Here is a 15,837-nt window from a genome sequence, read left to right as displayed (position 1 = left end):
ACCATTGAGAGATAAATGGCGCCACGGGTAGAATGATAACCTTTTCTCGTCATTTGGGACGCCGATGGGAGCAGAAGACAGTATTCTTATTTTTAAAAACTTGTTTCGCGAAATCCGACGTTTTGATTGGACCTCTAGATTAATATTCCCAACTCAATGGGTTTGACCATAGACTAAGGAAGGTTTGACTCAAGGTACGGCCTGACGTCATGCTGCCAAGTACCTATATCGTAATACCATATGTAACATAATTACGTGTAAGTATGCCACTGTACCTCTATTCCATTCAAAAATCTTCACTAACGGTTTGTTTCACCACGAACCAGTAAAAAGGTGGACTACGTTAGATTTTAAACTTTTTATTCATCCTAGTAATTTTGGGAGTCACACTATTGTATTTAAGCCAATGGAAAACCTCTAAATTGAGGAGGAATTTTTGGTGTCGGAATTTTAGTCATCCCAATGTAGCTTTATTAAAATTCATAAACTCGCTCGATTTGTGCGGATGAAGTTAAATAATGAGTAGTTTAGAAAAAGAAACGGTTGGGGAAAATGACCAATATGGTTCAGTGATCACTTTCCGAAAATGGAACAAGTCGTCGAAGTGGGATATTCCACCAGCGTTATTAAAACCCATATCAAGCCTAGAAGAGTTATAGCGATTTCCACTGGGAAGCTCCGAGAGCGCCCTGAAATCGATTTCGACGTCACAGCTCGTGTCGAGATTTCCAAAGATCGTGGTCGAGCGAGTTTCCCAGTGAAATACAACCTCGTTTTAAAAGCAGCTCTCGGGGCGAGCATTTTCCAGTGAAATACAACCTCGTTTAAAAAGCAACTCTCGGGGCGAGCATTTTCCAGTGAAATACGCGGAAAGTCATGGCGGACAATAATATTGTATTCGATAAACTTTATTAATCATCCATGGTTAAGCCTAGTCGTAAAGGAGAACTTACTTCATTTTCGGAGTAGGAATATACCACATCCTCTATATATCTTATTATTTTAGGCCTTTATACTATTTCCGGCGTTTGCCTTAAAAGAATTGCCTTTATTTCTTCGTCGGAACTATCCGAAGACGATTCTATAAACAAATAAGCAGCCCGAATATTTATTGTCCTATCTAGTTCCGCCATTTTTAAAAATCACGAAAACCGCTCGAAATCTGTCGATCCGTCGAATTTCTCGGATCAAAATTTTCGCTCTCAGAGCGCTCGCTGTGAGAGCGAGATTGCCAGTGGAAGACACGGATCTCGTCACGAGTTGCTCTCGATTTCCCAGTGGAGGACGAAATTTCATCACGAGCGCTCCCGGAGCGCCCGAAATCCCCCAGTGGAAATCGCTATTAGGGATGAAAACATTAGCGAATATGTAGATTAGTCCATTATGAAAAGGGATAAAAAAGCTAAACCTTAAACAAATTTGAAAAAATTTAAAAACTTACTAATAGCTCGAACCGATAGGTCTTCGAGCAAACAAAAAGACGCGAAACTCGGACCAAATAGATCTTCGAGTGAAAAACTAAATTAAATTAAATAAATTAGCCATAAATTCCAACGGTAGACCGGTTTCGTCCTATTTGGGACTCATCAGTAGCGTGCCGGAAATCTGGCTTGCGAGTTGCGACTATTAAACCGAAAAGAGAAACTAAGCCTAAACATTAAAAATTGCAAAACGAGTTGCGTAGCAACGGAAAGCCGAATAGGGGGAGAGTGGTGGAGAATAGTAGATACGAAATGTAACGTTAAAAGGAACCACCTATGGACTGCATAATGGACTAATCTACATATTCGCTAATATTTTCATCCTATGCAATGCAGTCCATAGGTTAGGCCTATAGGCTCAAGAGAATCTGCAAAGTACAAAGACTTCAACGTTGTAGATGCCCCAGAAAAGCTCCACCTGAATTTCCACTATTTTTTACAATAAACCTGCTTCTTTTATTTGACATTGCAAATTTATTTTAGTTAATTGCATTAACTGCACTTGACACTATATCGTAGTTCATTTTAGCTCCTAAGCCTTGGTTGTTCAAACAGGTTTGTTTACTACAATGAGGTAGAATAAATCTGGGATTTGCGGGACACGTTTTATTTGAGTAGGAGAATTAGGCTTAAGTTTCAACTTTATCCAATTGTGTTGGCGCCATCTGTTTCTATAAGCAGATACTTTTTCAAAATATATTAAGGTTTAGTTTTCCAATAACACGATAGATGGCGCCAACATGATTTGATTAGGTTCATTTACTACGCCTAATTCTCCAACTCAACAAATACTGTCCCGCAAAACGATAGGTCCTGGAAGGCGGATTTGGATCTATATTTATTCTACCTCATTGGTTTACTAAAATAATTACCGTCAGTTCATCAGACGTAGAGCTATTTGGGCCACAGCATAATCGGCATTTGAGATTCGATGACGTCAAAATATGACATCAAATATTACGTAGTAACGTAGGGTACCGATGACGCAATATCTGTGAAACAAACCGTTAGTGAAGAAATAGAGATAGTGGCATACTTATGAGTAATTATGTTACATATGGTAATACTATCTTCTAATTTTATTTAAAAAAAAGGGAATGTACAAGTTACAGGAAATGAAAAATATTATTTTATTATATTAAAGTTAATACATTTTCAATAACAATTTATGATTAAGGTGGGAATAGGGCAAACGTTTACTGCGAAGCTATGTAAAGCTCTAAAACGAAATTGCCAAAATTAATACAAGTAACGAAAAACATTAAATATCAGACGCCGTTGGTAGTGTTACAGCTGCAGATCCTGTAACCGAAATTGGCAAGTCTTGAATTTTGGTGGAAATATTTTTCACAATATCGTAAACCTCGATGTCGTTGACAACCGACGTGGACACAGTTGAACATCCGCCAAAGATATAAATGGAATTTAAGAGGGACGTCACGGCAGGATAGTGTCTAGCTGTTTGAAGATGACTTTCTTCTATCCACTGGTCAGCTTCATCGTCGTATCGAAATACATACGCTGTGCTGGAGAAGTGAAACTTGCTTTTTTTTTCAATCGCTGCACCCCCCACAAGTAGCAAAGATGACCTTGTTGCGCAAAGCTTTAGGAAAACCATGTTATAAGGCAATCTTTTATCCAGAATGCGCCACTCATTTTCATCAGGATTATAAATTTCGACGAATCTAACAATGCAAACGTTTTCGTCGGATTTCGGTGGATAGACCAAACCTCCAGCTAGCCATATCTTGCCTTTGTAGGCAGCGCAACCCATACCCATCCTCGGGCAACAGAGCCCAGGCTCAACCACAATCCATTTGTCTTCTTTGACGTCGTACTTTTCGACGGACTTCAGAAGTTTGCCTTCGTGGTTCTTACCGCCAATCACGTATATTTCGTTTTTAAGAACAACGGCTCCGTGGTAGACTCTGGACATATTAAGGTTGGCTATTCTAGACCATTCGTAGGTCTTGATGTCGTACTTGAAACAGATTGCAGTAGCAACTAATTTTCCTTTGAAAGTAAGTCTGGGATCGTACCCTCCTATGATGTAAATACTACCATCCAAGTAGACGGCTTGGTGATGGTGTCTCGGGACTGGCATCATAGAATATTTCATTAAATTATTTTCGATTGGGTCATAGCGTAAGAACATATCTCCGGCGGCGTAGAGATCGTGCTTGTTCGTTGGATTTATTCCACCAAGTATCACCACTACCGGTGTTTTTTGAGACTGGACAGGACCAATGAATTGTGGTACATACTTTAGAGGGAAATAGTATTCTGATCTAATGGAGGTGGTTTCGACAGCTTCAAATTGAAATAGCAGCGTGGTGAAACAACTATCGGACGATTGTTTCTCACTCTCAAACGTCTTTGGGGGAACGTTCGGTTTTTCCAACCACTGCATTAGGTATTTCCGGTCTCTGACGCCGAAAAAGAAACTCACTAATTTAACAGCGCATTTATCCATTTTATACTTTGACAAAGGATATTTCGACGTTTTTTTGGACTCAATATTTTCCTGTTCCATTGTTATTGCTTAGCCTATTTTGAAAATACTTTCTGAAAGCGAGACAATGATGGGCTGTGATTCTTTGAAAACGCGCCGTTAGATGTGTGATTAAACGTGGAAATTTTTCATTGGTCCAAAATCCTCTTGCAACAGAAATTTGCGTCACAACCGGAAGAAGCAAAATTCGTTGAACTGTTACGTAATGGTTTTTCTGATACCATGGCTACGTAAAACGGTAAAAGACCGTTACGCTTCACTGAAGGTAGCCCAGGGAGGAAAAATAGGGTTTATTCGCAAGCATTTTTACGAACCTTGGGGTTTATTAAATTAAATTTTGTTAACCACCATTTTGATTAAATAATTTTATAAGTTTTGCCGTACAACTTAAGCAATCGGAACGAACGGTAATGAACTCGTTAGTGTCGTGTTATTTAAGATTTTGGTTGCTGAGCGCAGACGTTATCAAGAAATGATGATGTAATTAAATCAAGCTAAATCACGGCTAACTTACGCCGTCAAATTCGCCGAAATTATTTTCAATGAAAAAGATTTTTGGGGTAACGTTGGACTCAGAAAGACGAAAAAAAGTTAGACTATACTAAAATATCAAAATGGAAACAGATGGCGTGAGAATACCATAGAATTTCTCTGCTTTGCAACGCTCGCTTTATAAAAACACCAAAATATTTACCATAATTTCAACAACTGGTTAAGACACCGGAGCATTTAACCCGTTATATCTCGATAATAGTTGAATTATTTTTTTTTTCAACTGGCGCTTTTAATAACGATGAAATATAATATGATCGGGGTAGCTCTTTTTTCCCGATATATTTAAACTCTCGCCAGGTAGAACATTCTAAATCTTTGGTAAGTTAATCTCCATTAATACGAATATTAAACGTCAAAATTAATGGACCGGTGAGCCCCTATACGATAATACGATACGTTAAAACGAACCAAACACGATAAAATATAATATGATCGCATTGATCGGGGTAGCTCTTCTTCCCCGATATATTCAAACTTTAGCCAGGTAGAAGATTCTAATTATTTGATGTGTTAATCTCCATTAGTAGGCCTATTACATGGCAAAGTAAATGGCCGGTGAGCTCCTCTACAAGACGAGTTATACCGATTTTAATAATGGGAAAAACTATACTAACTTAGATCCGTCGCCATGTAATCTGCCCATCTAATGGTCTCGTACATTGGCGAAAAGGGGTCGGCACTCGCAGTCAATTCAATTGCGCCTCTACTTATTTCTATCTCTATGGTCGTGAGCGTATCTAAGGCGCGAAGAAAATCAACATAAATTCAGGAACACAAAAATTTTATTCAATAAAATGCCAATAAATACAGAATCTAAAAACTGTTAAATAAAAATTCATAAATTTTAAAACCAAAAATTACTAAAAATTATAGTAAATACCTTCTTTGAACTAAAAATAAATGGGATTTGTGAGATTATCACAAAATGTACACATTTTAAAATACCGGTACATTTTTAAAAATAAAATTATAAATAAAAACAAAATGGTTAAGTTAGGAGGTTTAAAAATGGCTAAAATATGGTAAAAGCTATTTTAAAACGAAGTGGCGAGAGCTATTCTTCTGTACACGGTTCCACTGTGTCTTTGAACAGCAAATCGATGTCGAATTCCAAGTTTCCTTTGGTTGCGGAAGTTGGCTCTTTATCAGCGTGGGAACTGCCCAGGACTGGACTAGAGGGGAACAAATCCTGCGATCCTTGGCTTGACATTACTACCGGGCTTTCCACAACCTTATTTGAAAAGGCAGGCTTCAAAACCTTGCTGCGGGGACTTTCTGAAACCTTTCCTCGAGATATAACCTCATTGGCAGCATCCATACTTATTTCCCCATCTGGATCTTTTGCTGTTGCTGTTGACTTTCTTTTTATCTTGAAAACAGGTTTAACCTTATTTTCAGTGTTGGCTTGAGTAGTACGGCTAGAAGCGTTAAAAGTTCCACCAGTGGTACCATCTTTTTGTAATTTAGCAGCGTTATTAGCTAGCTTATTTGAAACAATGTTGACAGAGGGTGATGTCTTCTTTACTTCCTTCTTACAAGCGTTTTCTCCCATTTTATCGTTGATGGACTTTGATCTCTTGCGGACTATTTTAACCTTTTCTTGTTGGTCATTTTTCTTGGATGTAGCTTTCTTGTGGGCCTCTCCTGCCTTTTTAGTCTGTTTTGTTGTATCTTTCTTCTGAGGTTGTTGCTGCGCTGCATCTGTTTCTTAAAGTTAAGAAAATAAGCAAAGATAAATTTAAAAAGAAAATTGAGGATTATGACAATGAAATTTTACCTAATCGGGCATCGAGTTCTTTATACTCACTAAACATCACATCCAGAGTTTCCACGTAATTATCACCAACATTCACTGCGTGTTCTTGCTGAACTTTGCCAGTTTTTTCCTTCAGGGGTATTTGTTCCACTGCCTTCTTAGACTGCTTTGTTGTCTCTTTCTTGTGAGATTTTTGCTGGGATGTGGTTGTTTCTAAACGTTACAAAAATATGCAATACGAAAATTAAAAAAATTAGGAAGTGAAAATGATGTCAATGCAATCTTACCTAAACGCGCATTTATTTCTCTCAACTCCAAACTCATCACCTCAAGAGTTTCCAAATAATCATCATCAACATCCACTGCCTGCTCTTGATGAACTTTACCAGTTTTTTCCTTTAGGGATATTTGTTCCACTGCCTTCTTAGACTGCTTTGTTGTCTCTTTATTGCGAGGTTGTTGCTGGGCCGTGGCTGTTTCTGAAGGTTACAAAAAATAATAAAAATATGCAAAGCGAAAATTGAAAAAGACCAGAAGTCGAAATGTTGTCAAAATAATCTTACCAAGATGGGGGCACAGAGGCCAACTTCCACGGTAATTTTGAACAAAACTAAATTTTAATAGTCGCTCCTGAAATATTTAAGTAATGTTTTAAATATAATTTCTATGCACAAATGGACAAAATAAGTGACTAAAAATGGTTAAAGCAGGGGTTATTTAACAATTGAGTAAAAGTTGGAAAGTGGGTACAGTTTGTACCTATTCCTTTTTACGAAACTACCAGGTGACCTTTCTGCTATTGTTAAGAAACAAGTAAGCCAAGTTCCACTATAAACTCAAGTATTAAATGCTTTCAAGAGCAAAAGAAAATACCTTAATGGACATATCCATGGCCTGATTTGCTTTGATTATGGCAGGCTTTATCTTATGTTTGTATTCCTTTCCACAAACCATAGTCTGAAAAATAATTTCATTGAATGAAATATTATGTACACAATTAGTTTAGTAACTTGCTGAAAATTGGAACTTTCGGTCGCAAGAAAAAGGTTCAATAGAACCAGCAGAAATCCATGCCCTGGATACTTTGTCATCCAAAAATACCACATGATAATGAGTCTAAAAATACCATCTAATTTAGTATAAATAGCTATTTTAAGAACAGAAGTATCTTTAAGAAGCCTACAGGTGTTTCAAAGAATTCACTAATCCAGAAAAATTCAAGAATATCAGGGTCATCATCAACCATAGCTGGCCATGGAGGATAGCCAGCTACTTTGGCCCATACAATGGATCCAGCAACATATTTGAGGAACACATCATCATCAGAGTTATGATTCTCTTCGGGGGCTGCGCAAAAATTGTGCCGTGGATCTGTTACGATAATAGTTAATAAAGTTAATCAGGCAATTTGTAACTTTCTGGTATTACTGATGTTTTACCCTTATTCATGGGACAATACCACTTTGGAGGTATTTGAATTGGTTCCTTAACTTCCTTTAGGTATCTGAACTTTAGGCAATTATGATTACAACATTGCACCCAAGTACCATCACCATCCTCAATTCTCTTTCTCTGAAGTTCAAGTACCTCTTCTTTTATAGTCATGGATCCAGTTTTACTTTTGATAACACCTAAAGAATTTAATAGACTAGAGATAACAGAAAACTTAAAGTCAACATGACTAAAATTATTAAAACTAATCCAAAAGGAGTATTTTTACCCATTTGAGCGCCAAATAGTACAAAATTTGATACTTTATGCCATTAAAACAATAATATTTACTCTTAGTCTCCTTGCTAGATCCTCTAGGACCTTCATTCATGATTAATTTCTTTGGTTTTAATACATTCTTCTTTTGAGCAACTTTCTTCATCTTCTTCGGTGCAAAGTTTGCTAGTTCTGGAACTGGTTCCTCATCACTAGATGCATCAGGGGTAGCTGGCTTCTCATTATAGCTTGTGTCTGATGCTGACACCAGTCTAAATATGAAACAATAGATTATGTTCATAGGTGCCCTAAGATAAACCATAAAATATTTAAATTACTTCTTGAATAAATGATCTGAAGGTTGTTCATCTGAAGGTTGTGATGATGATGGTGCACACTCTCGTGATGAATTTTTAAGAGCAGAGTCAAACGATTCTTTGGATGGATCTTCTTCTATTTTATTATACGTTTTATGTATTGTATTTAGGTAATGTAAAATAAGTTGATACCAACCTTTGTTCATTGACGGTAGGCCTAAAACAGATTTGAACAAAGCATCATAGTCAACTGACTCGGACATTTTATTGAACGCTTTTCTTGAAATTCAATTTAGACCACACCTAAAAAAGAAAGAAATTTATATAAAAAGATTAAAAGCTATTTGAATAAGAATTTGTACGTTTATATTTATGCTTAATTTCGAACGAAACGTAAACCGACCGGCAACAGCGAGACGGCAATGTATTTGAAAACGCGTCTACCCGAAAACAATTGAGTAAGGAGTTCAGTCACGGCCAACTTTGACACTCACGCAATAGCGGCCAGCCCATTGGCCGAAATTCCATGAACAAGGATTTTCCCGCTAAAACTATTTCCGTTCAGCACCACGCTCGTTTTTATATTGGCTTTAATGCAAAAACTATTGTAAAAACTATTTTCCGCTAGGGGCGCTCAACGCCGAGATATATTTTTGTTCAACGAATGGGTTGGGGTTGGCCGCTATTGCGCGAGTATCAAAGTTGGCCGTCGTTCAGTCAAAGACTCCAAACTAAGAATAGATATGTACCGTAGACAGTATATATCCCTAAGGGAACGAGAATATGCTCTGATTTTAAAACCCCACCACAGTCACTTTGTGACCAGCTCCAAGAGTTCGTATCGATGCCAGGGGCCCAACTGAATAAAGACGGCCGTACTTTAAAATCGGAAGATTTCAAGGTCATTAGAAGCGCTTAGGAGCTTACGCAAGGTTTTAGAAGTAGGTAAACGCTTCGTTACACAACCGCCAATCAGAAAGCTCTCAGAATTCGAATCTCGGGCCCTAGGGGTACGGAGTTCTATATTATCTTTTACTCTGAGTAACTCACGCCAGAGGTAGAATTTGGTCTAAGCTATTATACCTTCCCTGCTAAGGAAATACTCCCTATAAAACGCATCAATGTGGAAATTAGTCAATGGCGATCGGATGATTTAGATCGAACATTCATGTTATCGCCGACTACCGATTGAGCTTTATGTTAAATGCGTGAAAACTGTCACTCATTTTAAATTATCAATGTGCAAGAGCTGAAAGTTTCAGCCTAGAAATATACATTACACAATCAAGTTTTTGTTCTCAGCCTAGTGCCCGAAATATGCGAAACTTTCGCCAAACCTCGAATGCGCGGTTTCCGCTGGTTTACAAAACTTATTTTCTCAAGTGTTAAAATTGTTTGGTTTTTTTATCTTAATAGTTCAGTTTTACTTATTATTTACAACAAACATAACAGCCAACATATTGAAGCTAAATGCCGTTATTTAACACATAATCCATTGCAATTTAACATTTTACAAGTTTACTACTACCATCTACTAGTTCGTCTCGAATTTAAACAGAGGGTTTAAAATATATACATTTCTACATTCTATCAGATACACTAGGTGTTTTTTTTTCGCCTGTTCTCGGTTTTTTGTGCAGGTTAAAAAGTGTAGCCATATGACGTCATTTTACTACAATTCTGTCTTGACGAAAAAAACGAGTTGGAGTAGAAAGGGAGTAGTTAAAGGTTAAAGGTTATTTATAAAAAGTTTCCCATCATATTTTCGTGAAACGAAATTTAAGCAGACGACAAAACTAGATTACTCCCTCTACACCTCCTTTCGAGGAGGAGTAAAAAGTGTAACCCTAATACTCCGGAACAAGTGAACAAAATTCGGGACAGGGTCAAGCTTGTTTTCCACTAGCGCGCGTCATAATGTTATTTTCTTTACGCGCGTAAAAACGTTTGAACGTTTCAAAGCTGAGAAACGCGTCGTTGCGCGCGCTAGTGGAAAACAAGCTTAAATCTTACCCCGAGAAGAGGCGAATAAAACGTTTTAAGGTAAAAACTTTACACTTTTTGTCCCCGGACAAGCGAAAAAAAAATCACCTATTTATATATCAATATATATAAAGGAGGAAATTTATGAGGGAAATAAACTACAATTGTTTTCGAACATTTATGAAATAAACTAAAATGTATTTTATGTTTTAAAGTTATACGCAAAAAAAGATATCTAAATCTAAAATATCATCAATATCTATTATCTGGTACTTGCTAGGTCCCGATTCACCCCCCTTAAATCTGTCTTTATATTTCTCTGATAGAAGCATTTTTACATTAATATCTGCCCCTTAATATTTAGACTGACTGAAAAGTCAGAAACAATTGTTATAACGATTTGATAAATCAGTAATCGCTAAAAACATTAATCCATGGTAAGAAGGTACAGAAATAATACAGGGTGTTTGGAATTGCTCTGACTGGGCATTTTTTTTCAGAAGCTGCAAGAGATAGAGTTCCAAAATTTTCAGGGTACTATCTCTAAATTTCAGAAAAATCGGAAATAATTTAGGGTTTTTGTAAAAAATATTTTTTCACCGGTAGGTGCTAGAAAAGAACGTTTCAATGAGAAAGTTGTAGAGTGCTGTCAAAAATGTTCAAAGAAACTGGTTTCATTGGAAAATAATACTTTTTCACGAAGATAATATGAGCTGATGAAAAAAACAAGCTGTCCATAGGGGCCAATAGCACAAACATCAACATGGAAGACACCGTTCTAGCCTCTTTTGATGCGTATCCTCGAGCAAGCGTCAGAGGTGCAAGTGACGATCTAGGATTATCGACGAACTCGTGTGGACCACAACTTCCATCCGTATCGAGCGACCCTCCACCAAGCTCTGCACGAAGGAGATATGGAACGTAGATTTGATTTCTGCAACTGGCTAATAACCATGTCTGATGATAACCCAAATTTCATCAATCAAATGCTGGTGACCGACGAGTGTTGCTTTGAGATGGGCCTTTCAACCATCAAAACACCCACATGAGGTGTGACGAAAATCCTCACTGGGGTTTTCCTCACCATCATCAACAACAACTCCGACTGAATGTTTTTGCGGGTTTGCTCGGGGATCGAGTAATTGGCTCATTTTCCCTCCCAGCTCGTCTTAATGGACAACGCTACTTGGCGCTTTTGCAGAACGAAATAGCAGACGCTTTAGAAGATATTCCGCTGGAAGCTTAGAGACAGATGTGGTACCAACATGACTGCGCACCACCCCACGTACCTAGATGTGTAGTGGAGCATCTTAACGAGTTCCCCCAGCGTTGGGTTGACAGGAACGGTCACGTTCGATGGTCTGCGAGGTCTGGCCCTAAATGGGTTAGGGTGTGCAAAACAACTGGTGGCTTTACCGGGGAGTCGGGGTCCGGCTTTTGTAACCCATAAGGGCGGTGGCGCACTGGGAGATGTTAACTCTGATCAAATGGTCCTATCTCCACCTCCGACTTCGGTCAGGTTTGGGCTGGAAACTGAGCTTCAGTTCAGGCTAACGGAGAGGGTCCGTGCAAACTGGCCCCCTTGGTGGATTGGGTAGCCTGCTGTGGGGCGGCGGGGCTCCGTATTCACACCGGGATCTCCGGTGCCGGCTGTGACGGGTTATGTGGACCGCTGTGTGCTCGTCGTTACAATTTATGAGCTCTCTCCAAAGGGTTTGACTCTTTACCTACGTAGGTAGGGTGTCGGCTGGAGTTGCTACAGCATCCACTCTTAATCTCACTGCTGTGTGCGAAGTGGGAAATGGTGCGCCCATTGCTGTACCTTCTGCTGGGTTTGAGTGGCTTGCGTCAAAGGTGCAACCATCAATAGTAGGGTACTACTACCCATGCTGGATTTGTCACCTGTCCGGGCTAGGTGGACGCTGGCGTAGGTCACTATGATGATAGACCTCCGGTGGTATGGTCTCTGTTACTAGGTACACCGGGCTATAAATTCTGACACACTGGCTTGCGAGGTCTCCGGACCTGACTCCGGTGGACTTTTTCTTGTGGGGGTTCATCAAAGCATAAGTTTACGTGACGCCCGTTGAGAACATCGAAGATTTGCGTCACCGAATCATTGCAGCCTTCGAACTTGTCACTCCTGATATGATCAGACGCTCGTTTCAAAACATGCTTCATCGTGCCCAAACATGTATCGCGGCCAACGGAGGTGTTATAGAACCTTACTTGTAAAATTCTTATGTTTATTCGAATAACATGTTCAATTAAATCTTTCAGAAATTTCTTTCATTTACGTACAAAAATGCGAAGGCTTTGAACATTTTTGACAACACTCTACAACTTTCTCATTGAAACGTTTTTTTCTAGCGATCCCACACTAGAGATAATACCCTGAAAATTTCGCAACTCTTTATCTTGCAGTTTCTGAAAAAATGCCCAGTTATTGCAATTCCAAACACCCTGTCCCTGTATAACAGATCGGAAATCACTCAGCGCCATGGCATATCTACCGCCAGTGGCGTAGATAACGCCCCCGCAGACCCCGCAATGCGGGGGGCCCCCGGCGTCAATGGGCCCCCAAATTGTCTACGGGACTGTGTACAGTGCAACCGCGCGAGGCCTCATCTAGTTTCTCCTCTTGTAATCTCAAGTTAATGTTTTGCTTGCCTCAAATATTTCTTTATATTTTCTAAGCCGATATGGCGACTGGCGAGCCCAAATATTACAAATACAACAATAACCGTTGCATAAATATCCGAACAACGTACATAGTGAAAGAAAGTAACATATAATAGGGAGTTCTACTTTACTAAATTTTGAAAAGTATCGAGACACGTGTTTTTTTAGCAAATCGTTGTTCGTTATTCGTTAAACGCGGTAAATTAATAACTAAGTATATTTCCTGTTAGTTGTTTCAAGTTTCAATTTGCAAGGTAAGGTTCATTCGTTTGCATAAATTAATTTTTGGACTGGGTAGTTTTGGCTTAGAAATCTTAAATTGCAACTTTCGCCTTTGTTTACATTTCAAAAAATGACAATGCTTAATGAAGGAAATAATAGAATGCCTTTGAAACAGAGAAAATAGATTTAGAACGATAGACTCAACTAAAAATTTGTAATCTGCTCGAATCATAGAAATGCCGCCTTTATATTTTTCAATAAAATGAGGCCATGTCATTCCAAAAATTCAAACCCTGGAAATTTCCAAACAGAAGAATAGCCCTTTTCATAAAATAAGCTGCGCTTGCTGAACTTGTTTTATGTAGCTTTATGAAGTTCAGTTAAATTTATACTTCATAGTGAAACGTCATCGATACATCACCCGTGACGCAACAGCAACATCAAAACAAGAACGCCAATGTTATTTTATAGAGAGGCCTATTCATTTTTACCCTAATTTGCCGATTAAAAGTGCATCTAATATTAAACAAAATAGCTTAACGCGCTTATGTGAGTTCGTTTCAAGATAATAGTAACAATAATTTTTATCATTAATTTACAATGAGTCATCGAGATCGAGATTCTGGTCGAACTTGGGAGTCTGAGCTCCAGACGCTGATTAACCTTATTTATCTTAATCCTTTAAATTAGGCCTTGCAAGGTGACTTTCTATGTGGCTTCACAAATCCTAAGGCCGTCACTGGCCTTGTATGTCTTGTGGAAAGTCATTTTTAAGCGTTTTTCATAAATTAAAAGGAGGTATGTGTTAACTCTAACTGTAGATGGCGATACGTGTCAGCTCTAACCGTAGATGGCGATAGACTCCGATAGTCGCGACTCGCATTATTATCTGCGAGCCAACGAGAAAATGTCTATTTTTTTAACGTCGCGAGTACCGCGTTACTAAAATAATTTTGTCTACTAGCTCCTAGTAACGGTAGATATAAAATGGCACCGCTGCCACGAAAATATTTAAGTGGCGCGCAAAAAAGAAAATTAAAAATTGTAAGAGAAGATGAGGCTACGAAACAGCATAAAATTAACTCTATGTTCCACGCTCAAAATTCAAATATAATTTACTCGTCGATCGCAGAAACCTCTTCTACTTTTAAAGGCGATTTAGAAATCGAACATGACTCTGTGGCAGCCTGTTCTCATGAACAGGCAGATAAAGAAATGGAACTGAACTTGAATAACGAAATTTCTGAATCGGGTTGGGGATTTGCAACAGAAGAAGTTCAACCACAAACTATCCAGGAAAAACGTTATGAAACACTGCAATTAAGTACGGACAGAGGTCTATATCCAGAATTCTTAGACGACGATACCAAATTAAAAATTCTTTCAAGTGAGCCTTGTAAGCCGAAAGGACCATTTCCAAAAGATACAAGTAAAAGGTTTGTCAGGTCATTTAGCAGTGATTACTATTATTCTTATACAAAGACGGGACAGAAAATAGAAAGATACTGGTTATGCTATTCCCCCACATTAAATGGAGTGTACTGTGAACCGTGTTGGCTATTTGACGGTGACGACAAGAAAGACAGCCTAGACAGGTCTAACAATGCCTGGCGCGAAGTTCGTATAAAGGACTGGCAGGGATTAAGTAAAAAGATAAAGACCCACGAAACTAGTGCTGCTCATTTAAATTCATGTATGACGTATAGCGCCTGGAAAAGTAACAAAACTATTCAAACGTTTCTCAGCAAGAGCTCTGACAATTGGAAAGCCATTTTAACTCGAATTTTTGATGTTACAAGATCACTAGCCTTATGCCAACTTCCCTTTCGAGGTCATCGTGAGAACATAAATAATATAGGTCCGCAGTCTGGAAATTTTTTGAATTTTATGGATTTACTGTCTCGGTATGACCCTGTACTTAAAGCTCACATTTCCAATGGAAAAACCCAAAATAAATATTTCAGTCCACAAATGCAAAATGAAATGATTTCTTTTTTAAGTGATAGCGTGTTAAAGAAAATCATTGGTGAAATAAATAAACAACCTTTTTTTTCTATAATCCTCGATACTACACCTGATATATCAAGAAAAGATCAACTTAGCTTGGTAATACGGTTTTTAAACCTGGACCTAAATAAAGCCAAAACTGAGGCATTTGAAATAAAAGAAAGCTTCCTAGGATTTTTTGAAGTTACTAGCCATTCTGCAGAATACTTTGAAAATGAAGTAATACGAGTACTAGAAGATCATTTTGGTATTAATTTGAAAAATTGCAGAGGACAGGGCTATGATGGCGCTGCAAACATGAGCGGGAGATATACGGGTTTGCAGGCACGCATAAAAAAGCGTGTTCCGAATGCGGAAATAATAATCAGCTAGGCTAATACCCAAGGCACCACCTTAGGCCTAAGTCATCAAGCGACTTTTGAAGCCATCAATTCAGGTGGCCGGGTTACAATGCGTAGGAGGGTGGTGGCAAGCCCTGCATTCCACTGTGCAGCTCACAATTTAAACCTAGTGTTGAATGACTCAGTAAAAAATATTGAAACACCTACTCGTATCGCGGCCGAAAACTATCGTTACACCCCCTTTAGTTCGCCATTGAAACCTAGATAGGTAACG

The 15,837-nt window shown here is 38.5% G+C and overlaps 3 protein-coding genes across 6 annotated transcripts; 1 reads left to right on the top strand and 2 right to left on the bottom strand.

Annotated features, from left to right (window-relative positions):
- Positions 1 to 2,633: 2,633 nt before the first annotated feature.
- On the bottom strand, positions 2,634 to 4,217 carry LOC149923551 (beta-scruin-like). Its single transcript, XM_090160050.1, has one exon. It carries the CDS (start codon positions 4,012 to 4,014, stop codon positions 2,743 to 2,745), a length of 1,272 nt encoding a protein of 423 aa, XP_090016176.1. The 5' UTR covers positions 4,015 to 4,217; the 3' UTR covers positions 2,634 to 2,742.
- A 1,133-nt stretch (positions 4,218 to 5,350) lies between these two features.
- LOC149923550 (uncharacterized) lies at positions 5,351 to 8,709 on the bottom strand. 4 transcript variants are annotated; one of them, XM_090160377.1, is made up of 12 exons: positions 8,691 to 8,709; positions 8,525 to 8,631; positions 8,350 to 8,464; positions 8,087 to 8,283; positions 7,744 to 7,935; positions 7,488 to 7,675; positions 7,319 to 7,420; positions 7,178 to 7,261; positions 6,868 to 6,934; positions 6,592 to 6,783; positions 6,326 to 6,517; positions 5,351 to 6,255 (listed from the first exon to the last, which is right to left on the bottom strand). In XM_090160377.1, exons 2-12 carry the CDS (start codon positions 8,589 to 8,591, stop codon positions 5,603 to 5,605), a joined length of 2,049 nt encoding a protein of 682 aa, XP_090016503.1. In that variant the 5' UTR covers positions 8,592 to 8,631; positions 8,691 to 8,709; the 3' UTR covers positions 5,351 to 5,602. The 4 variants fall into 4 exon arrangements, with proteins under 4 accessions (XP_090016503.1, XP_090016505.1, XP_090016506.1 ...); XM_090160379.1 differs by having other exon boundaries at positions 5,351 to 6,249; XM_090160380.1 differs by having other exon boundaries at positions 6,356 to 6,517.
- Positions 8,710 to 14,202: 5,493 nt separating this feature from the next.
- On the top strand, positions 14,203 to 15,594 carry LOC149923549 (zinc finger MYM-type protein 1-like). Its single transcript, XM_090161631.1, has one exon. The coding sequence runs from the start codon at positions 14,203 to 14,205 to the stop codon at positions 15,592 to 15,594; it is 1,392 nt and encodes a 463-aa protein (XP_090017757.1).
- The last annotated feature ends 243 nt before the right edge of the window (positions 15,595 to 15,837 follow it).

Source organism: Leiobunum rupestre, chromosome 10 (assembly GCF_980474605.1).
Source record: "Leiobunum rupestre chromosome 10, qqLeiRupe1.1.hap1, whole genome shotgun sequence".
NCBI classification, from domain to species: Eukaryota; Metazoa; Arthropoda; class Arachnida; order Opiliones; family Sclerosomatidae; genus Leiobunum; species Leiobunum rupestre.
This window is presented reverse-complemented; position numbering and strand designations above follow the sequence as displayed.

Coding starts and splice junctions, on each gene's coding strand:
- LOC149923550 (XM_090160377.1), bottom strand. CDS start 8,591: ATGTCCGAGTCAGTTGACTATGATGCTTTGTTCAAATCTGTTTTAGGC. Junction 8,465..8,524: donor CCTACCGTCAATGAACAAAG/GTTGGTATCAAC, acceptor ATAATAAAATAG/AAGAAGATCCATCCAAAGAA. Junction 6,256..6,325: donor AGAACTCGATGCCCGATTAG/GTAAAATTTCAT, acceptor CTTAACTTTAAG/AAACAGATGCAGCGCAGCAA.
- LOC149923551 (XM_090160050.1), bottom strand. CDS start 4,014: ATGGAACAGGAAAATATTGAGTCCAAAAAAACGTCGAAATATCCTTTG.
- LOC149923549 (XM_090161631.1), top strand. CDS start 14,203: ATGGCACCGCTGCCACGAAAATATTTAAGTGGCGCGCAAAAAAGAAAA.